The sequence below is a fragment of the Petaurus breviceps genome, unplaced genomic scaffold, assembly GCF_028583685.1.
Source record: "Petaurus breviceps papuanus isolate PSGF00001 unplaced genomic scaffold, PetGlider_PUasm1.0 90845, whole genome shotgun sequence".
Lineage (NCBI taxonomy): Eukaryota > Metazoa > Chordata > Mammalia > Diprotodontia > Petauridae > Petaurus > Petaurus breviceps.
The window spans coordinates 81,318-98,269 of record NW_027187359.1 but is presented as its reverse complement, the minus strand read 5'-3'; the positions used below and the strand labels follow the sequence as shown (position 1 = coordinate 98,269).

The 16,952-nt window shown below is 45.8% G+C and overlaps 1 protein-coding gene across 2 annotated transcripts in view; it reads right to left on the bottom strand.

Moving 5' to 3' along the window:
• Window positions 1-2,823: 2,823 nt before the first annotated feature.
• The window catches only part of HNF4A (hepatocyte nuclear factor 4 alpha), a 33,529-nt gene continuing 19,400 nt past the window's right edge, over window positions 2,824-16,952 (bottom strand). Inside the window, exons 4-10 of one of the 2 annotated variants that reach the window (XM_069071821.1) lie at window positions 15,888-15,994; window positions 14,122-14,277; window positions 10,884-10,971; window positions 9,774-9,929; window positions 7,475-7,711; window positions 6,724-6,876; window positions 2,824-5,915 (exon numbers count right to left, since the gene is read on the bottom strand). In XM_069071821.1, coding sequence (XP_068927922.1) covers window positions 5,773-5,915; window positions 6,724-6,876; window positions 7,475-7,711; window positions 9,774-9,929; window positions 10,884-10,971; window positions 14,122-14,277; window positions 15,888-15,994 — 1,040 coding nt within the window. In that variant the 3' untranslated portion in view covers window positions 2,824-5,772. The remainder of the gene's footprint in view (window positions 5,916-6,723; window positions 6,877-7,474; window positions 7,712-9,773; window positions 9,930-10,883; window positions 10,972-14,121; window positions 14,278-15,887; window positions 15,995-16,952) is intronic. The other variant, XM_069071822.1, reaches the window with a different exon arrangement.

The following is a 16,952-nucleotide window of genomic DNA, read 5'->3' as shown; positions in this document are numbered from 1 at the left end:
TGGGAAGGATGCAATGTTATTATCACCCCCATTCTACAGAACAGAAAATGAAGCCCAATGAGGGAGGTGATTTGTCCAAGGTCACTTAGCCCAGTGTCTTTTGATACCCACTTAAATGTTCCTTCCCATAACACCAAGCTGATTCCAACCTTGAAACCAGAGTTCAGGGCCTAAGCAGCTAAAGGGTGTGTTCTGCAGTGGTGTGTTCTAGAAGAAAGAGAACGGACTACAGAATAAGAGGGTCTGGCTTCAAATCCTGCCCCTGACACTACCTGTGTGACCCTAGGAAAGTACTTCATCCTCCCTGGATCTCTGCTTCCTCATCTGTATTAAATGAGGGAGTAGGATGATCCCTTTGTGATCTATCCCCTATAGGTAAGGGAGTAGAGGTCAGCTCCCTGAGTTGATAGAAACACAACCAGCCTGGGAGAACTATCACTGGGCTTAGAGTGATTTGTGATTAACTGGGTAAAGGGCTGATGGGACAGAGCAATTGTGGGGTGAAGGCAGAGGAATTTATGGCTCTCAAGGTTTTATAGTTTTCTGCATGGATTTATTAAGCCTATATCAGCCCCAAATAGCTCCCCCCATGCAGTCAACTCCGTGATACATCGCACTGAGCTGACTTTAGGCCTAGTTATACATTATTAGAAGTATTTCCTGGTAGGGACTAAGGTGGGGCATTTCTCAGGTGAGAGTCACAGAGAAAAAAAAAGGTTAGGAGCTGTCCAGAGGATGTGGGGTGAGGCATACCAGGTTAATGGGAAAGCAAGGAATCTGAAGCTTAGAGGTTTGGTGACTGCTCAAGGTTGCTCAGATCGCCAAAAGCAGAATAAGGAGCAGAATTCAATTCTCCTGGCTTCTGGGACAGCACCCCATCACTGTTTCCTGGTGCACCACCTGTTCCTCTTCTGGTTAGCAATCTTGCATGGGAGAAGAGGGGTGTCAAAAACAACCGGAGATAACCTCTCCTGAGCAGAAGGAACATTCTCCTAGAGCCCAAGAGCAAGAGTTTATTTTGGTACCCTCCCTCCTCTCTTTCCGTGCCCTGGATTTTAAGAGGAGGCTCTGGAAAATAGAGAATCCAAAGTCATGAAGATTTAATGTTGGCATTAATAACCAACTGGTTGGAGATCTAGGCAGGGCAGGCAGAACTTCCTAGCACCTCTCAAAGTGCCTATCTGTACAAAGTACCTTGGAGTGCATTCTCTAGTAGGCAGAAAGAAGCAGAACACATGGTTCTTTAAGAATCCTGAGGGGCCACCCCTGGGAGGAGAAAGCAGCATCAAGAAAACCAGAGGAATCTGTAGATTTCAGAGTTCAGCCATGGTTACCTCTGTTTACAGTTTTGGCTGTTGGAAGGATTTGTTGTCTTTGAAGAACAGGAGTTCTGTCACTGACTACCTATGTGACCTTGGACAAGTCACTTGTCCTCTCTCTAAAAGGAGGGGGTTGGACTCGATGATCCATCCCCAAGATCTCTTCTAGCTCTGACATTCTCTGAAAGACTGCTGGTAAAGAAGAGGCAACCAATTTAAGAAGTTACCTTCTAATTATCATCTGCATCTTTGGACTTCCTTCTCTATAGTTCTGACTAGTCAGTAAGTGGCCTTTTCTTGGGGATTTGATCTCTTAAGGCAATGAGTCCTTGTGTTCTGAAGACTCTAGCTCCTACCTTTCTGGAACGGTCCAGTTCCCCAGAGACAATGCCCTAGTGTCTTCTGAAGGGTCCCCATCTCCAGGGGCCCAAGCAAGTTACTTTCTTGAGCCTTGACCTTTTACCTTCCTAACAAGGCATTACCAAGAGGGACAGCAATAAACACTTTTCCTTCTGCAGATTTCTGCAGCTTCTTTTGGCTCAGTTGACCCCCTGAGTAAATACATGGTTCCTTGTTACTCTGTTCTGCTGGGCTCGTAGCTGGGACCAGGATGAAAAATTTCTTGCATTTGTTTTTCTCAGAAACATGATGTGCTTTTGCAAAATGTATCCATGCCACCTTTACCTTTTTTTTCCCCATGCATTTTGGATTGTATATGCAGTTGTTGATGCAAGAACTCTGTACTGACTCCCTTAGCTTTGAACAGTCTTTAAACAGTTAACCTCACCTACACTCCCAAACCTTTTTAGACCCCCCCCTTCATTGAAATCTCCCCCACCACACACAGACATGAACACACAAAGATACATGTACACATATACACACACATTTCCCCCAAGAAGAATTTTAAATTAACTTTCACTGGCAAATTAAAAGTGTTTAGTTTGGAGAAGAACAGTCTTAATGGAAATAGGACTACTATCTTCAAATTACTGAAGGGTTATAAATGGGAAGAGAAAGAAAGCATTCCTCATGACGTCCAGAGTTTGTATCAATGAATGGAAGTTGTTGGGAGGTAGATTCCAGCTCATTTTCAGGAAGAGCTCACAATAATAGCTGATCCATGATAGAGTACTTCCCATTGTTGGAAATGTTTGAGCAGAATTTGGGTGAGCCCTTAATGGAGATGCTAAAGAAGGGGCTCCTGAATTGGGTGAGAATAAACTGGATGACCTAAAATGGATCTTCAGACCCTAGGACTGTATGATTCTAGTGTCAGCTTTGCTTCTAATTTGTTGTATGACATTGAGCAACCCACAGTTCCCTCATTTGTAAAATAAAGGGATTGAATTAGATGTGCAAGGTACCTTCCAACTCTAATTGTCTATGTTCTAAAGTCCCTCCAGTTCTGATATTTTGTGTTCCTGCTCTGATATTCTATGTCCCACGGTATCTTCCAATTCTGATGCTTTATGAGTTTATAAGAAAGGGGGGAAACCATCCATCTGGGAAGAGTTAGAAAACATCCTTAGTATTTATTTTGAAGGTTTAAAAAAAACTTTTTTGAAATACAAACTAGGGCTAAGAAGTGTTCTTTCCCTACTGGATGGCAATGATGGCAATGGGAAGGGTCCAAAAGGTCATGCCCCCATTCTCATCTCCCTTAGAATTTTTTTGAGGGAAGAGAGGAGCATGTCCTAATAACTGGAACATTGCAATGACCCTGGGGGTTTGGAATTATCTGGAATTACACAATTAGAGATGATCAAGGCAAATTACACAATAATTTAGTGAACATGATTGGCTTTGCCATTACAATGTTGACAACTTTCAGTCACTTCCTCTTCCTCCCTTGACTCCCGGAAGGACCTTCAGGGTTTCTGAGGAGGCCATTGAGACCATGCCAAGAGGGTGGTGGTGATGGTGGTAGAAACTCTGGTGTACAACCCAGCTTGGAAAATGCCAAGGAATTTGCCACCTCCACCTCATGGGGATCATGAGATAGGACTGCTATGGGAAAGACAATGTCCCCTTGACCTGGGCACATAATTGCAAGAAAGCCCAGTGACCAGGGTTTGAGGAGGATGGTGGCAGCTTAGATTCTACCTTATTCCCGCTCCCAGGATGACTTCAGTTGTTACTGAATCCTCCCCCCTCCCTCCCTACATACATATATCCACTTCCATCCCCAAATAGGTTCAAATGCCCAGACATACCAGGCCATGCCCAGAAATATTTGTGCAAATTTGGCCCTAGAGAGAATGGTTGTCAGGGGGAATATAGACAAAGGCAATAACTCACCTTTCCTTCACACTTCCCTTCCCTAGTGTGGCCTTAGTGGATCTCAGGAAGCTTGGAGAGAGGGAGGAAATGTAAAGCCTGGGGATGTTGAGGGCTTGGTCTTTGCCACGACACTCTACTGAACCTGGGACTTTTCCATGTGCACCAAATTGTTAAATTTGTTGGAATTGGTGTTTGGTACCTTCCCTCCTCTCCTTCCATGCCCTGGATTTTAAGAGGAGGCTCTGGAAGATGGAAAAATCCAAAGGCATGAAGATTTAAATTGGTGTTTATAGACCAACTGGTTGGGGATTTAGGCAGGGCAGGTAGAACTTCTTAGCACCTCTCAAACTGCCTAGCTATAAAAGAGTACCTTTGAGTCTATTCTCTAGTAGGCAGAAAGCAGCAGAACACATAGTTCTTTAAGAGTCCTGAGGGGTCACCTCTGGGAGGAGGAAGCAGCACCAAAAAGACCAGAGGAATCTGTAGGTTTCAGAGTTTAACTATGGCTACCTCTGTTTACAGTCTTGGCTGCTAGAAGGATTTGTTGTCTTTGAAGCATGGGGATAATTCCACTGACTACCTATGTGACCTTGGACAATTCACTTGTCCTCTCTGGGCTCCTCTCTAAAAGGAGAGGGTTGGACTTGATGGTACATCCCCAAGATCTCTTCCAGCTCTGACATTCTGACATCCTCTGAAAAGCTGTGCTAAAGAAGAGGCAACCAGTTTGAGAAGTTTCTACCCATCATCTCTAGCTTTGGCATTACTTCTCTATAGCTCTGACTTGTCAGTAGCCTCTGGGGAAGTGATGTACTAAATGTCTGTACTATGTCCCCTCTAGCCCTCAAACACCCACCATCTAACAGAATGGGAGTCCCCAGGAGGCTCAAAGGACCAATCTGCTGACCTCCCATCCTAGCATTCCCTGAAAAGAGAATGAGTTGGGAGAAAAGAATTACAGCTTCAAACCTGGATTTGAGGCTAATTTAGCCCTGGGATGGGTCAAAATTTAAGAGGGAAACCACAGATTTTGTCCTCTCTCCATGATGAGGGGGAATAACAGAATAGCAGGGAGAAACCACTGACTTTATTGCCCTGAGAACTCTTTTGAGTTGAGGGTAACCTTTGCCCTCTCCCTGGTCGAAGAACCTACAACAGGAAAAGAACAAGCCCATACTGGCTTTGAAGGCTGTCCATTTGCTAGCCTCACCTTACCGAAGACCACAACTCACTGTACCTGAAGGCACTTGGCCTCATCACAAACAGGACTGATTCTCAGGTCTGTACCTTTGCTCAGGCTTCTCCCCCCAGTAGGAATATCTTCCCTATTTGTCTACACAAATCTTCTGTGAAGCCCTATTGGACCACCCCCAATTCACAGTGAATCTTTCCCTTCTCCTGGATTCCTACGACATTTTTATTGCCTTGAATTGTTCTCTAATCATTTTATGCTTGTGTTTCTTGTCTTCTTGGCTAGCTCCTTAAGCGTGGGGCCTGAGTCTTCTTCATCTGTGTTCCATATAGTGCTTGGCACAAAGTTTGGTCCAGTAGATGCTTCATAAAGTTTGTCAAATGACTGAATGATCACAATTTCAGTCTCTTTGAGTCTTCTCCAGTCTGGAGAAGAAGATTTCTTCTGAATGAAAGTTCTTGGGGATATTGGGACTGGAATGGCAGTGGCAGTAGGCAGAGAGAGTCCTGGCCCAGTTCATCCTTTCCCCAAAGGACTCTGAATCTCAGGGCTTTTAGTCTCCAAAGGGGAAGATAGGGTGGATGTCCTAACTGGTAGTTCTAGAAAGATTCCAAAAGGAAAAGGTGGCAGCTGTTTTGGGGAAGAGTCAGGAGATGAGGAAACTGGTTGGGTAGGGAGAAAATGTTGACAAACAATTAGCCTCACCCAAAGGTGACTATTCCTAGTCTCCATCACTGTCCCCCCAAATAAGAAGAGGATTGCATGAAGGCATTTAGGTTGGTAGCTGGAGCCCTCGGCCTGAACCCTGGTTCTCCGTTGTGCCTTTATGATCCCAGGGCAGGTCTCATTGTTGTCCTCCTTCACCAAGAACGCTGGGAGTTCTCAGGGAACTAGTCCCTCTGGAGGCCAGGGAAGGACAAAGCCAGGCTGGGGAAGGGCAGTGTCTGGCTGGCCTCCCCTGACCCCTCCAGCCCCATGTTAGATGACCTCCTGTTTGGTGATGGTGGGCTGAGGGATGGCTGAAGGAGGCTTGACCACTGTGGCGATGGCTCCTGGCAGTAGCTTGTAGGGTTCAGGTCCTGAGCTGGCTGGCGGAGAGGGTTGTGGGGTCTCAGGAGTGGCTGGAAGGACAAGAAGACAAATACACCCACTCAGTCAGAGTTTGAGGTCCCTGAGAGACAAAAAAAAAAGCCTCTGGGAATAGGAGGCAGTAAGTTGTAATGAAAAAAAAAAAACCCTGAACTTGGTAGTCAAGAGATCCACATTCTAGTCCTGGTTCTGGCACTAACTCACTTTGGGACTTTGAACCAAGTCATTAATCCCAGGTCTCAGCTTCCATAGCTGTATCATAAGGGCAATAAACTAGATAATCTCTGGTTCTTTCCAGTTCTAACATTCTATGTTCTATGGTCTAAAGATTTTTCCAACTCGAAAATTTGAGATTCTATGAGGGCTCATGGTTAAATGGGTTGGAACAGAAAGGTGGTAAGTTTCTGACTGGAATACTTTTCCCTACACTCTAGGACACCCCCTCTCTATTCCCATCATCATTGTCTCTCTTCTTCTAGCTTGAGCAAGGGAGCCAGACTTCCCCACCCCAAAACAAAAAACATGGTGGTCTGAGAGGAACCTGCCCTTTGGGGAAAAAGCAGAAAGTACCTAAGTAGCTACCTTGTGGCCTGGCGTGCTAGGGAGGGCATGCATATCCCCTCCTTCTCTGAGAGGTCAAGAGCTCATTCTATCTTATTCCAGTCTCAGCTTTATAAAACTGATCCGTGTGTGCAGACCACCTTGTTTTGCTTCTCTCCCACCCTGGAGAGCAGAGCAGAGCCCTACCTCTGACTCCACAATGAAGAACCTTCAGCCCCAGATCCTTGAGACTTCCCATGCCCACCTCTCCCTCTCCCCAGAAGAGCCCAGGCTGCCCACCTGTCCGCCACCCAGGACGGGGCCACTCACACATCTGTCCATTGCTGATCTGGGCAGGCATGGTGTTGGCAACTATCACATTGGTGCCCATGTTCTCTGGCACCAAGTGAGGGTGCAGTGGGTGGTGAGTGTGGGGTGCTTCACTGGAAGATCCTGAAAACGAAGAGATTAAAAGTAGGAACACTAGGTCACAAGAGCTTAATATCTATCCTACTTCTCTCAAACTAGGATGCTGGGAATAAAATGAGACATGGTTTCTTGTTTAGCTAAATAAGCTTGAATAATACTTTCATTCTCTGGGCTTCCGTTTCCCTCAGTTAAATGAGGGATTTGAACTACATAATCCCTAAAAGGCCCCTTCCAGATATAACATTCCATGTGTTCTAAAACCCTCCTAGTTTTGGCATTCTGTGTTCTAAGTCCCCTCCCAGCTCTGACATTCTGTGTTCTAAGGCCCCTCCCAGCTCTGACATTCTGTGTTCTAAGGCCCCTCCCAGCTCTGACATTCTGTGTTCTCAGGCCCCTCCCAGCTCTGACATTCTGTGTTCTAAGGCCCCTCCCAGCTCTGACATTCTGTGTTCTAAGGGCCATTCTGACTTTTAAGTCTACAAGGCCTCCAATACCACTCCACGGTGGGGACAGCTGGGGCAAATGCCATGTGTTGGTGACTTGAGTGAGGACCTCCCCTCCCCCTCGGTGGTGGGTGCAGGCAGGGTCGGGGGAGGGCAGGGAGAAGATGACTGGAACAGACCCCCCAGCAGCATCTCCTGCAGCAGGTTGTCGATCTTGGTCACACCAAAGAGTTTGATGAACTGTATCTGCTCAATCATCTGCCAGGTGATGCTTTGCAGGGTGGGCAGCAGCAGCAGCAGCTCCCCAAAGCGACCCCGCGAGTCGTACTGCCGGTCATTGATGTAGTCCTCCAGGCTCACCTGCACCTGCGACCGCATCCGCTTGATTTTACCAGGGTCACTCAGCCCTTTGGCATCTGTAATGGGGGAGGGAGGAAATGCAAGAAAGGTGTGAGTCACAGGCCTGTGGTGTTGGAAGGAGCCTGTGGCCAAGGAAAGTCAGAGGAGAGAGGGCCATAGAACAGAGATTCTTTGACCCAGAAAGGGTCTTGGAAATCGTCCAGCCCAGGGCTTCTTAAGCTTTTTCCACTCGCAATCCCTTTCCCCTTTCGGCAGTGGTCCTTGGCATTGTGTGATCTGAGGGCACACGTGGTGCAAAGTTCCCATGCTTTGTGTTCAGAAGCAAGACTGCAGTGAAGTCTAAATGCAACATGGGCAAGCACTGCCAGAAACACCTCAGTCATTACGCCTTTTATTTTAATTAATTTTTGGTCATTGAGCATTCAGAAACCTTTTACTGTTGCCAAACTTTTCTTGACCTCATATGGGGTCTTGACCCACAGTTTTAGAAGGGCTGGTCTAGTCCAATCCCCTCATTTTCCGAAGGAGGAAACTGGCCCAGAGAAGGGAAACTATTTCCTCAAGGCCATACAGCGAGCTAGTGGCAGGTGTTCTGACTACTCATTGTAGGGTCTTTACATTGCATTAATGTTGGAGCTATGGAATTAGAACCATGACATCTATTTTTTTTTCTTTTCGGAGTGGGGGAAGGCAGGGCAATTGAGGTTAAGTGACTTGCCCAAGGTTACATGGCTGGTAAGGGTTAAGTGTTTGAGGCTGGATTTGAACTCAGGTCCTCCTGACTCCAGGGCCGGTGCTCTATTCACTTGGGCACCTAACTGCCCCCATGACTTCTATTTCCAAAGAAAAAGAATTTTAGCTCCTGGAACTGGAAGGAACCTCAAGAAGGTAGGTAAGTGATTCCATAGAATTATTTTATAGGATCCTAGATCCTAGATTAAAGCCCTAGATTTGAAATTGAAAGGAAACTTAGAAGTCATTTAATCCTAACCTCTTATTTTTCAGAGGAGAAAACTGAGGCCCAGAGATGACAGTGACTTGACTAAGGTCACACAGGCACTAAAATGGCAGAGGCAGGATTCAAACCCAGGTTCCCTGACTCCAAATCCAACACTTGTGCTTCCTCCATTTTACAGATGAGACAACAGAGATCCAGAAAATGAAAGGAACTTGTCCAGTTTTATGCTCCAAGTTAAAAGGGGAGCCTGAACCAGAGCCCAGGTCAGGAGTAAGGTACTCTCTTCGCTACACCAGCCAATCTCAGCCCTGTGGTTCATCCAGTCCAAGGTTTTGGCTCTGATCAGAGCACCAGAAAAGCAATTCTCAGTCTGTGCACCTACTCTATTCCTGGCCCTATCCTTGGTGCTGTGCAGAAACAAGAAGGGAGAAAGCAACCTCTCCCTCAAGATCAGTCAATAAAGATTTATTAAGTGACTAACTATGCACCAGGCACTGTGCAAAGTGAGAAGGATGCAAAGAAAGATAAAAGACAGTCCCTGCTTTCAAGATATTCACAGTCTTGAATTTGTCTCTCTTGAATGAAGGAGACAAAAGGAAAACGACTATGTACAAACAAGGATACACTGGGAATAATAGAGAGGCATGCAAAGGGAAAGTACTAGTACAGAAAGTGCTTTGCAAACCTGAGGGCACTAAAAAAATATCAGTTATCTTTGAAAAAGTGTAGCACATTTTTAAAGACTTTTGGCTGTGGAGTCTAAGGACCTGGGTTCAAATTCCACCTCCGATGTTTATTACACATATGACCTTGGGCAAATCACCTGCTCTTCACAGGCCTGGAGAGCTTCCTCGGCTGTAAAACAGGAAGAGTTAGACTGGATGGCCTGAGGTTTCTTCCAACTTTGTAGCAAAGATCCCGACAATGAACCTACGAATCATATGGTTGTTTTGTGGCTCAGCAGGGGTGTCAAACCCTGCCAGTATCAGGCCTTTGGGAGACCTGACTTCCCTGGGTCCTTTCTGGGACAACAGGCTCTAGGACAACAACAGGCTCAGGGACTGAATATTTGGGAATGACAGACTCCGATCAGGTTAAGGACTGATGGGACTTGTTCCCACTAAATTAGGGGTTTGGGTAGCTTGCTTGAGTTCAGGTACCTGGGTCAAAGAAGATGATGGCCTTTAGACAGGCATATTCATTGTCATCAATCTGAAGCTCTTGGAAGGGCTGCACCAACTCGTCCAGGATTCTCATGGCAACACGGTTCATTTCCACCAATTCGGGGCAGTGCCGTGGGATGATATAATCATTTCCTGAATGTGTCGGGGAGAGGCCACAGGAGTCCAATCAAATCAGTGAACATTCTGAGGACTAATGTGTGGTGTGTGTGCACACCCATATAACAACAGCACACAGAAACATAATTTATATATGTATCTCTGGGTTACACATGTGCACACATGCACATACTTGTACATTTAACTAGACACACATACACACATATGCCATGCCCATTTACATCCATATGTGCATACTTATACATTTTGTACATGTATATACATATATGCATGTGAGTGTGTAAATATATATACATATATGCATGCATGCATATATATGGCAGGCATTGAAAATAACATGTTTCCATTCTAATAACAATAGCTGGTGTTTATATTAAGCTTTGTGGTTGCAAAATCCTTTTTACAGGCATAATCTTTCATGATCCTCACAATAGCCCATGGGGCCAGCAGGGCAGGAGCCATAAGGTCATCCATCCATCTAGAGCCAGAAAGGACCTTACAGATCCATCATCTTGTCCATCCTGCTTATTTTGCAGATGTGGAAACTGGGAACCAGAAAGGTAAAAGGAGTAATTGGCAGAGTCAGGATTTGAAACCAGACCTCCTGACTCCAAATCCAGCGCCCTTCTCATTCCACTGAACAATCTCACTGATTTCCATTTTACAAATGGAATACTGAGGTAGACACTGCGTCCAGGGCTCTACCACATGATGCCCTAAAAGGTCACATCTAAAGAAAGGTCTTTTCAGCAGACCGCAAACCATGGATTTGGTGCTTTGGAGGTAAGACAGATTCTGCTAAGAGAGTCAAGATTCTCTACTTTTCATTCCTCAATGACTCTCCCCACCCAAGGCAGGAAACGCTCATGATACTCTTCTTCCCATGGCCTTCATTTGGCTTGGCATTTCCTTATGGATGTTCCCTTCCAGGTCAACTGGTCAAGCAGAATTAAAAGCCAGAGCACTCACCTAACAGCAACACGTCTTTGAAAACCATGGACCGTTTGGTGGCCCCCAGCAGCAGGTGTTCCCCAGCATGAGCCCGAAGCAGGGCCACCTGAAATTCAAGAGAGAGAAGGGTTAGCATCCTAGGGGGATTCAAGGGAGGTCATAGAATAATGGATTTGGAGCTAGGAAGAACCTTAGAAGTCATCTACTATGGCCCCTCTCATTTTACGGATGAAGTAACTGAGACTCAAAGCAACCAAGCGACCTGGCTGGCTGGTCTATTTTTTGACAGATGTTACACAGACTACTAGGGTAGTATAAAGTGCTAGCTATTTATTATTGTCCCTGTTATACTTATATAAGAACAGCTATACATCACTGGGCAAAAAATGCTGGACAGTTGGTAACTATGGTGCTCCAATCTGCAAGGCAGAATCAGGAAGACTGAAAACACCTACTGCTCAGAGCAAGAGGTAACAAGTTCTCCCCTCAGCCAGCCTCTTTCCTTAGGGCTTGGGAAGAAAGTAACCAATAACTTGCTAGGAGACAATCCTCCTGTACCTGCCACTCCATTCTCCTACCCAAGAGGAAAGGAGTAAACTCCTTGGCTGAAAATTGGTTTTCATCCCTGCTCTTTCTCCTTTGCCTCAAGAGCCCCGTACAGGGAAGCATGTAAACCTGTGCCCCCAAGAGGTTGCCAGTCTGGATGAGGCCATGTGCCTTCTACATCAGGCGACTAGAATGTAGAAGCCTCGTATCCCAGCACTGCTGGTAACTAGTGCTAAGCTTTGGCCAGTCTCAAGGCTGCTCTCTGCCCTTGGACCACCAGCCTCTTCGGTTCTGCTATCAGAACAATAACCATGCCTTCCCTTTCTATAGGATTTTACCATTTATAAAGTACTTTTCTATTCATTCACTAACTCATACCAGCGTCCCTGAGGGGTTCAGCAAGGCAGGGATTAAAGTAACCATTCTACAGATGAAGAAATTGAGGCCCAGGGAGATCATCTACCCAACCAAGATGGAACAGCAAATTAGTGGCAAAGCTCGGACACCAACCCAAGTCTTCTAACTCTGAGTCCGAGAGAAAGGAGCAGCTCTAATTCCCTGTGTCTGAGCAGGATAGTAGACATTCTGATTTGGAAGGAGTCTTAAAACAGAATGCCGAATGTTAGGTCCTGATGGAAGGAACTTAGAGATTATTTAGTCTAACAGTCATTTTAAAGATGGAAAAACGAAGGCTCAGAGGAGGAGAGTGATTTGACTCAAATCAAACACAGCTAAGGAAGTGAACTTGTTGGGGGTCTCCAGGGCACGCTACCCTCTCATCCACCTGGAGGCAGGAGGTATTCAGTGTGACCCAACCAGCAATATTCTCCTAGGAAGGTTTCTCATACAGCAAGAGCAGCCCAGTTTAGCTGTTTCCCAAGGCCATTTTGGCCGCTTGTGTTGGCCACCACACCAGCCATTGCTGGGGGCTGGGGGTTAATTATTCCTCTTGCTATCTGCCACCCATCACTGCCCCTGGAGAATGTCCTGAGCCCCTGCCCAGGAGTGGTTCCAAGGTTTAGGTGAGAGAAGGAGGTTAACAATTGGTTGGCTTAGTAGTGTCTCTAAACCCACTGGGACCCCTGGGGAGGAACAGCAGTGATTAAACATTAATGCATGGACCTGAGCCTGGCATGGGGGGTGGAGAGAGGAACAGCTCAAGCAGTTGGAGAAGAATGAGCCCCTCTCTGGGCAGGAGGGCAAAGAGCTGGTGCCCTGCCAGAGTCCCACATCAGACCATTCTTTGAAGAATGAGAGTCCTGGAGTTCACAGGTGAAGAGAACTTTAGAGCTCAGTCAGTCTACCCCTCATATCCTACAAATTGGAAAAACGGAGATCCCTATCAAAGAAGTGACTTCCTTATACCACACAGATAGTAAATAGAAGAGCAGACATTCAGCTTCAGCACTCTGATCACAAACTCAATGGTCTTTACACTAGTCCCTGGAACCACTGGTTATATGGAAGGCAGGACAAATTACTTCTTCACCTGCTCTAGAATGACGGCCTAGCCTCACATGCAGGTATTATTTGAAGTGTTCTGGAAGGCCCCCCTTGTCCCCTAAATGAATCTGTCACTGAAATTCTGCCATTTTTCATTCCCTTAGGATGTCATAGTGGGATAATGCCAATAACACTGGGAGGGGGAACAAGTCAAGCTTTATCAGCTAGTGACACTGTGGGTGTTATGATCAGTCTGCCAAGAGCTTTTTAAAGTCAAGGGCGGTCTGAGTAGGGAGGAGAGGGAGAAAGGTTTAGAGGTCCAAGCAGGAAGGTGTCACCCAGGCCCTGGCCAGCTAAGTAGCATAAGCAGGGTAGGGAGCTGGAATGGGCTGAGAAGTCAGCGGACCTGGGTTCTTGTCCCAGATCTCTGATGTATGACCTTTGGCAAGTCACTTCATCTCAAAGGACATTAGTTTGTCTTTTACAAAATGAAGGGGTTGAGAGAGACGGGACCCTAAGATTTCTTCTTGCTGGTAACAAGCAACTGACTCAATGCATGCAATTGCACACTTTCACTCTAATCTGTATTGTCAGCATTTTCTCTCTGACTTTCTCAAAGTCTAGATAATCAATAAACATCTTAAGCCCTAATTGATAGCTTTTACTGATTTCTAAGGTGTAGATGCTCACACTGAAAATTTAACAATCAGCTCCTGCCTGGAGCCAGTTCCAGCACACCCCTACTTCTAGCTCTGACCCTTGATGTTCAAGGGTCCCTGTCAACTCTGACATTTTGTTTTATGGTCTGAGCTCCTTTGATCCTGGTGGTCTTCAGGCCTCCTTCCACTTACTCACTGCATGGCCTCAGTCATATCACAGGCTTAAAGTTGGAAGAGACCTGAGAGATCATTTAATCTAACTTCTTATTTTATGGTGAAGGAAACTGAGGCCCAGAAAGGAAAGATTACTAGGTCAAGGCCACACAGGTACTAAGGGGCAGAGCTGAGATTGCGACCTGGTCTTCTGATACCAAATTTATTGTTCTTTCCATCATTATCTTGCTGCCTCATCACCATTACCAGAAGCAGGCCCCATGCCATTTCTAGGAGGTAAATTCCAGGTGGTCACCATGTATCCACAGAGTATATCCATAGCACCTCAAATGGCAGTGATAACTCCCCCCCCAAAGATGTTCTAATGTACCCAAGGCTACTTTCTGGGATACCCGAACACACATAGTGATAAGAATCATTCTGAGGAACCTCACCTGATCATCCAGGGGTAGTTCACAGAAGGCAGGGATATATTTGGCCCATTCCACCAGCACCAAAAGCTGCTCCTTCATGGATTCACATACATCAGCAATGCTAGCAATTTTCTTGGCCCGGATGTCCCCATTGACTCCTGAGATGGGAGATGTGATCTGCCAGGGAGGCAAAGGGTTTATATTGAGGAGAGGGAGATTATTATGGGTGAGGAGTAGAGTGAAGGCAGAAGAAACAGATTTCTGATCACAGGCTTGGTGGTTTTTCTTTTTCCTCAGACTTAGAATCATATTCTCATTGAGTTTAGAGCAGAAAAGAACCTTAGAGCAGGGTTCTTAATTTTTTGTGTGTGTGTCATGGCCCCCACGAGCCGTCCAGAGAAGCCTACCGGCACTTCCCAGAATAAAATTTTTAAATGAATAAAATATAATACAAATGAATATATAGGAGACCAATTATATTGAAATATAGTTATCAAAATATTTTTAACCCCTACCTTGGAAGTTTTTCATAGATTAGAAACCCAAGACACAAAGAGGAGGAGTGATCTGTCTAGGATCACACAGGGAATTAGTTGACAAAGTCAAGACCAGAAAGGAAAAATGACTTGCCCAATGTCACAGAGGCACTGTCAATCCATCACAAATATTGATGAGGATACTAGGTAGCAGAATCCTGGTCATAGAATGTCAAAGCTGGAAGGGGGCCAGCAAGAGCCCTTCAGCAAACCTGCTCATTTTTCAAAGAAGGAAAAGGCTACTCAGAAAGAAATGACCTGCCCAAGATCACACAGATTACATATGGAAAAAATGATTCTAGAACCCAGGTCTCCCCAACTTTAAGCCCACCGTTCATACTTTCCATCAAACTACATTAATTTGGGGTAAGAATTTTTTCTAATGTGAAAAGGTGGATTTATATACTATAAAAAGGTGGATTTACATACTACAAGAATTAGCATTATACTCAATGAGGGGGTATAGGGTAAGGCCAGGCATGTGGTCCTTATCCCTATCCAGACAGCCCTGCCTACCCCCGAATGAGCCTTTTGAATGATGATTTCAGGCAAAACCCTGGTCTAGAGAGTCCCTGGGATTGACCCACAAGCTATCACTGATGGCTACAGAAGTCTCAGAAGAGGAGAGGAAGTTGGAGACCCCAAAGCTGCTAAACTTGGTGAGGATGGTCCTGTATGCTCCCTGCCAGAACTTAAGGGCTGTGGTTGCCTGACCTGACCCTGCTGGTTGGGATCAGAAAATCCCATAAGACTCGGGGGACCTAATTATCTCCTTGCTGTACCAGCTCTGCCAGAACTAGATGTCTGATCCTGGCTAAATCACACTCCTCTTTTTGAGTCTCTCTCTCCCTCCTTCCCTCCTTCCTTCTCTCTCTCTCTCTCTCTCTCTCTCTCCCCCCCCCCCCCCCTTCCTCTCTGTCTCTCTATCTGTATCTGACTGTCTGTCTGTCTGTCTGTCTTTGAACAAGAGAGATGAACTGGATGAGAAGGCCCCTTGCTGCTCATGCATCCTTTGTTTTGAGATTCCTTTCAGCTCTAACATTCTATGTTCTAAGATTTATCCCAGCACTAACATTCAGTCTTCTCTGTTGTAAAGTTCTATGGTCCTATAGATCTCTTGAAATATTCCAAGCACATTTCCCCTTGGTGTCTGCAGTATTCTGGGAGCCCTCCAGGCCTCCTCCATGTTCTCCTCCACCCCCACCTGCACCTCTCTCTCCCACCCCTGTCCTGCTAAGGCTGGCCTGGTACCTGCTGGGAGAGTACTTCAGCCTGCAGGAGGGCATTGATGGAAGGGAGACTGCTGTCTTCATAGCTTGATCTCCGTGTGCTGATCCGGTCCCGTTCATTCTGTACGGCTGTAAGTCAAAAGGGACAGTTGGACACTGAACTGAGAAAGGAAGAATTGAAAGAGCAGAATCTGCAGGTTGTATGCACTGACTTCACTCAGCCTGGATCCTAGGTGAGGGCCAAGTGACCTATTCCTCAATGCCACCATCTGCTTGCTCCCTGTGAATTTATTTTTTTTATTGGGGGGGGGGGCAATTGGGGTTAAGTGACTTGCCCAAGGTCACACGACTAGTTTTTGTATTAAGTGTCTGAGGCCAGATTTGAACTCAGGTCCTCCTGAATCCAGGGCTGGTGCTCTATTCACTGTGCCACCTAGCTGCCCCAGCTGCCTGTGAATTTAATCCAACAAGTCTATTAGGTGCCTGCTACGTATAAGACACTAAGATGGAGAGGGGCATAAAAATAAATTTGGTATGGAGCCCGTCTGCAAGGGTGGTATGGTGTGGGTAGTGTAAAGATCCTTGGATTTCAAGCCACAAGATGCAGGCTCAAATCCTGGCTCAGCTTCTTACTATCTCTGAGACCTTCAGCAATTTAACCTCTTTGGATCTCAATTTCTTCCCTTGTAAACTGAGAACATAGGACTATACGATCAGTAAGACTCCAGTTCTAAATCTTATGAACCTGAGGAGTTCACTGTACAATCAAGGAGTCAAGACCAGGATATTACTAACTAGAATATGAAATAAAATGTAATAAGTACATTGGAGAAGGGCAAATGAAGCATTTTATCTTTTCTCTCAAATCCAACTGAAACTTCCCTGGCCCTACTGACCACATGACCATCATCTTGTTGAAGCAGTCTTGAAACCTCAGCGTCATTAATGCTTTGAGCCTCCTCACCTCAGACACTTGATCCTTTGCCAAATTCTATCATTTCTACATTTACAGAAGCATTCACATACGTCTCCATCTCTCTACACACACAGTCACCACAGAGATTCAGGTCCTTGTCAGCCTTCACCT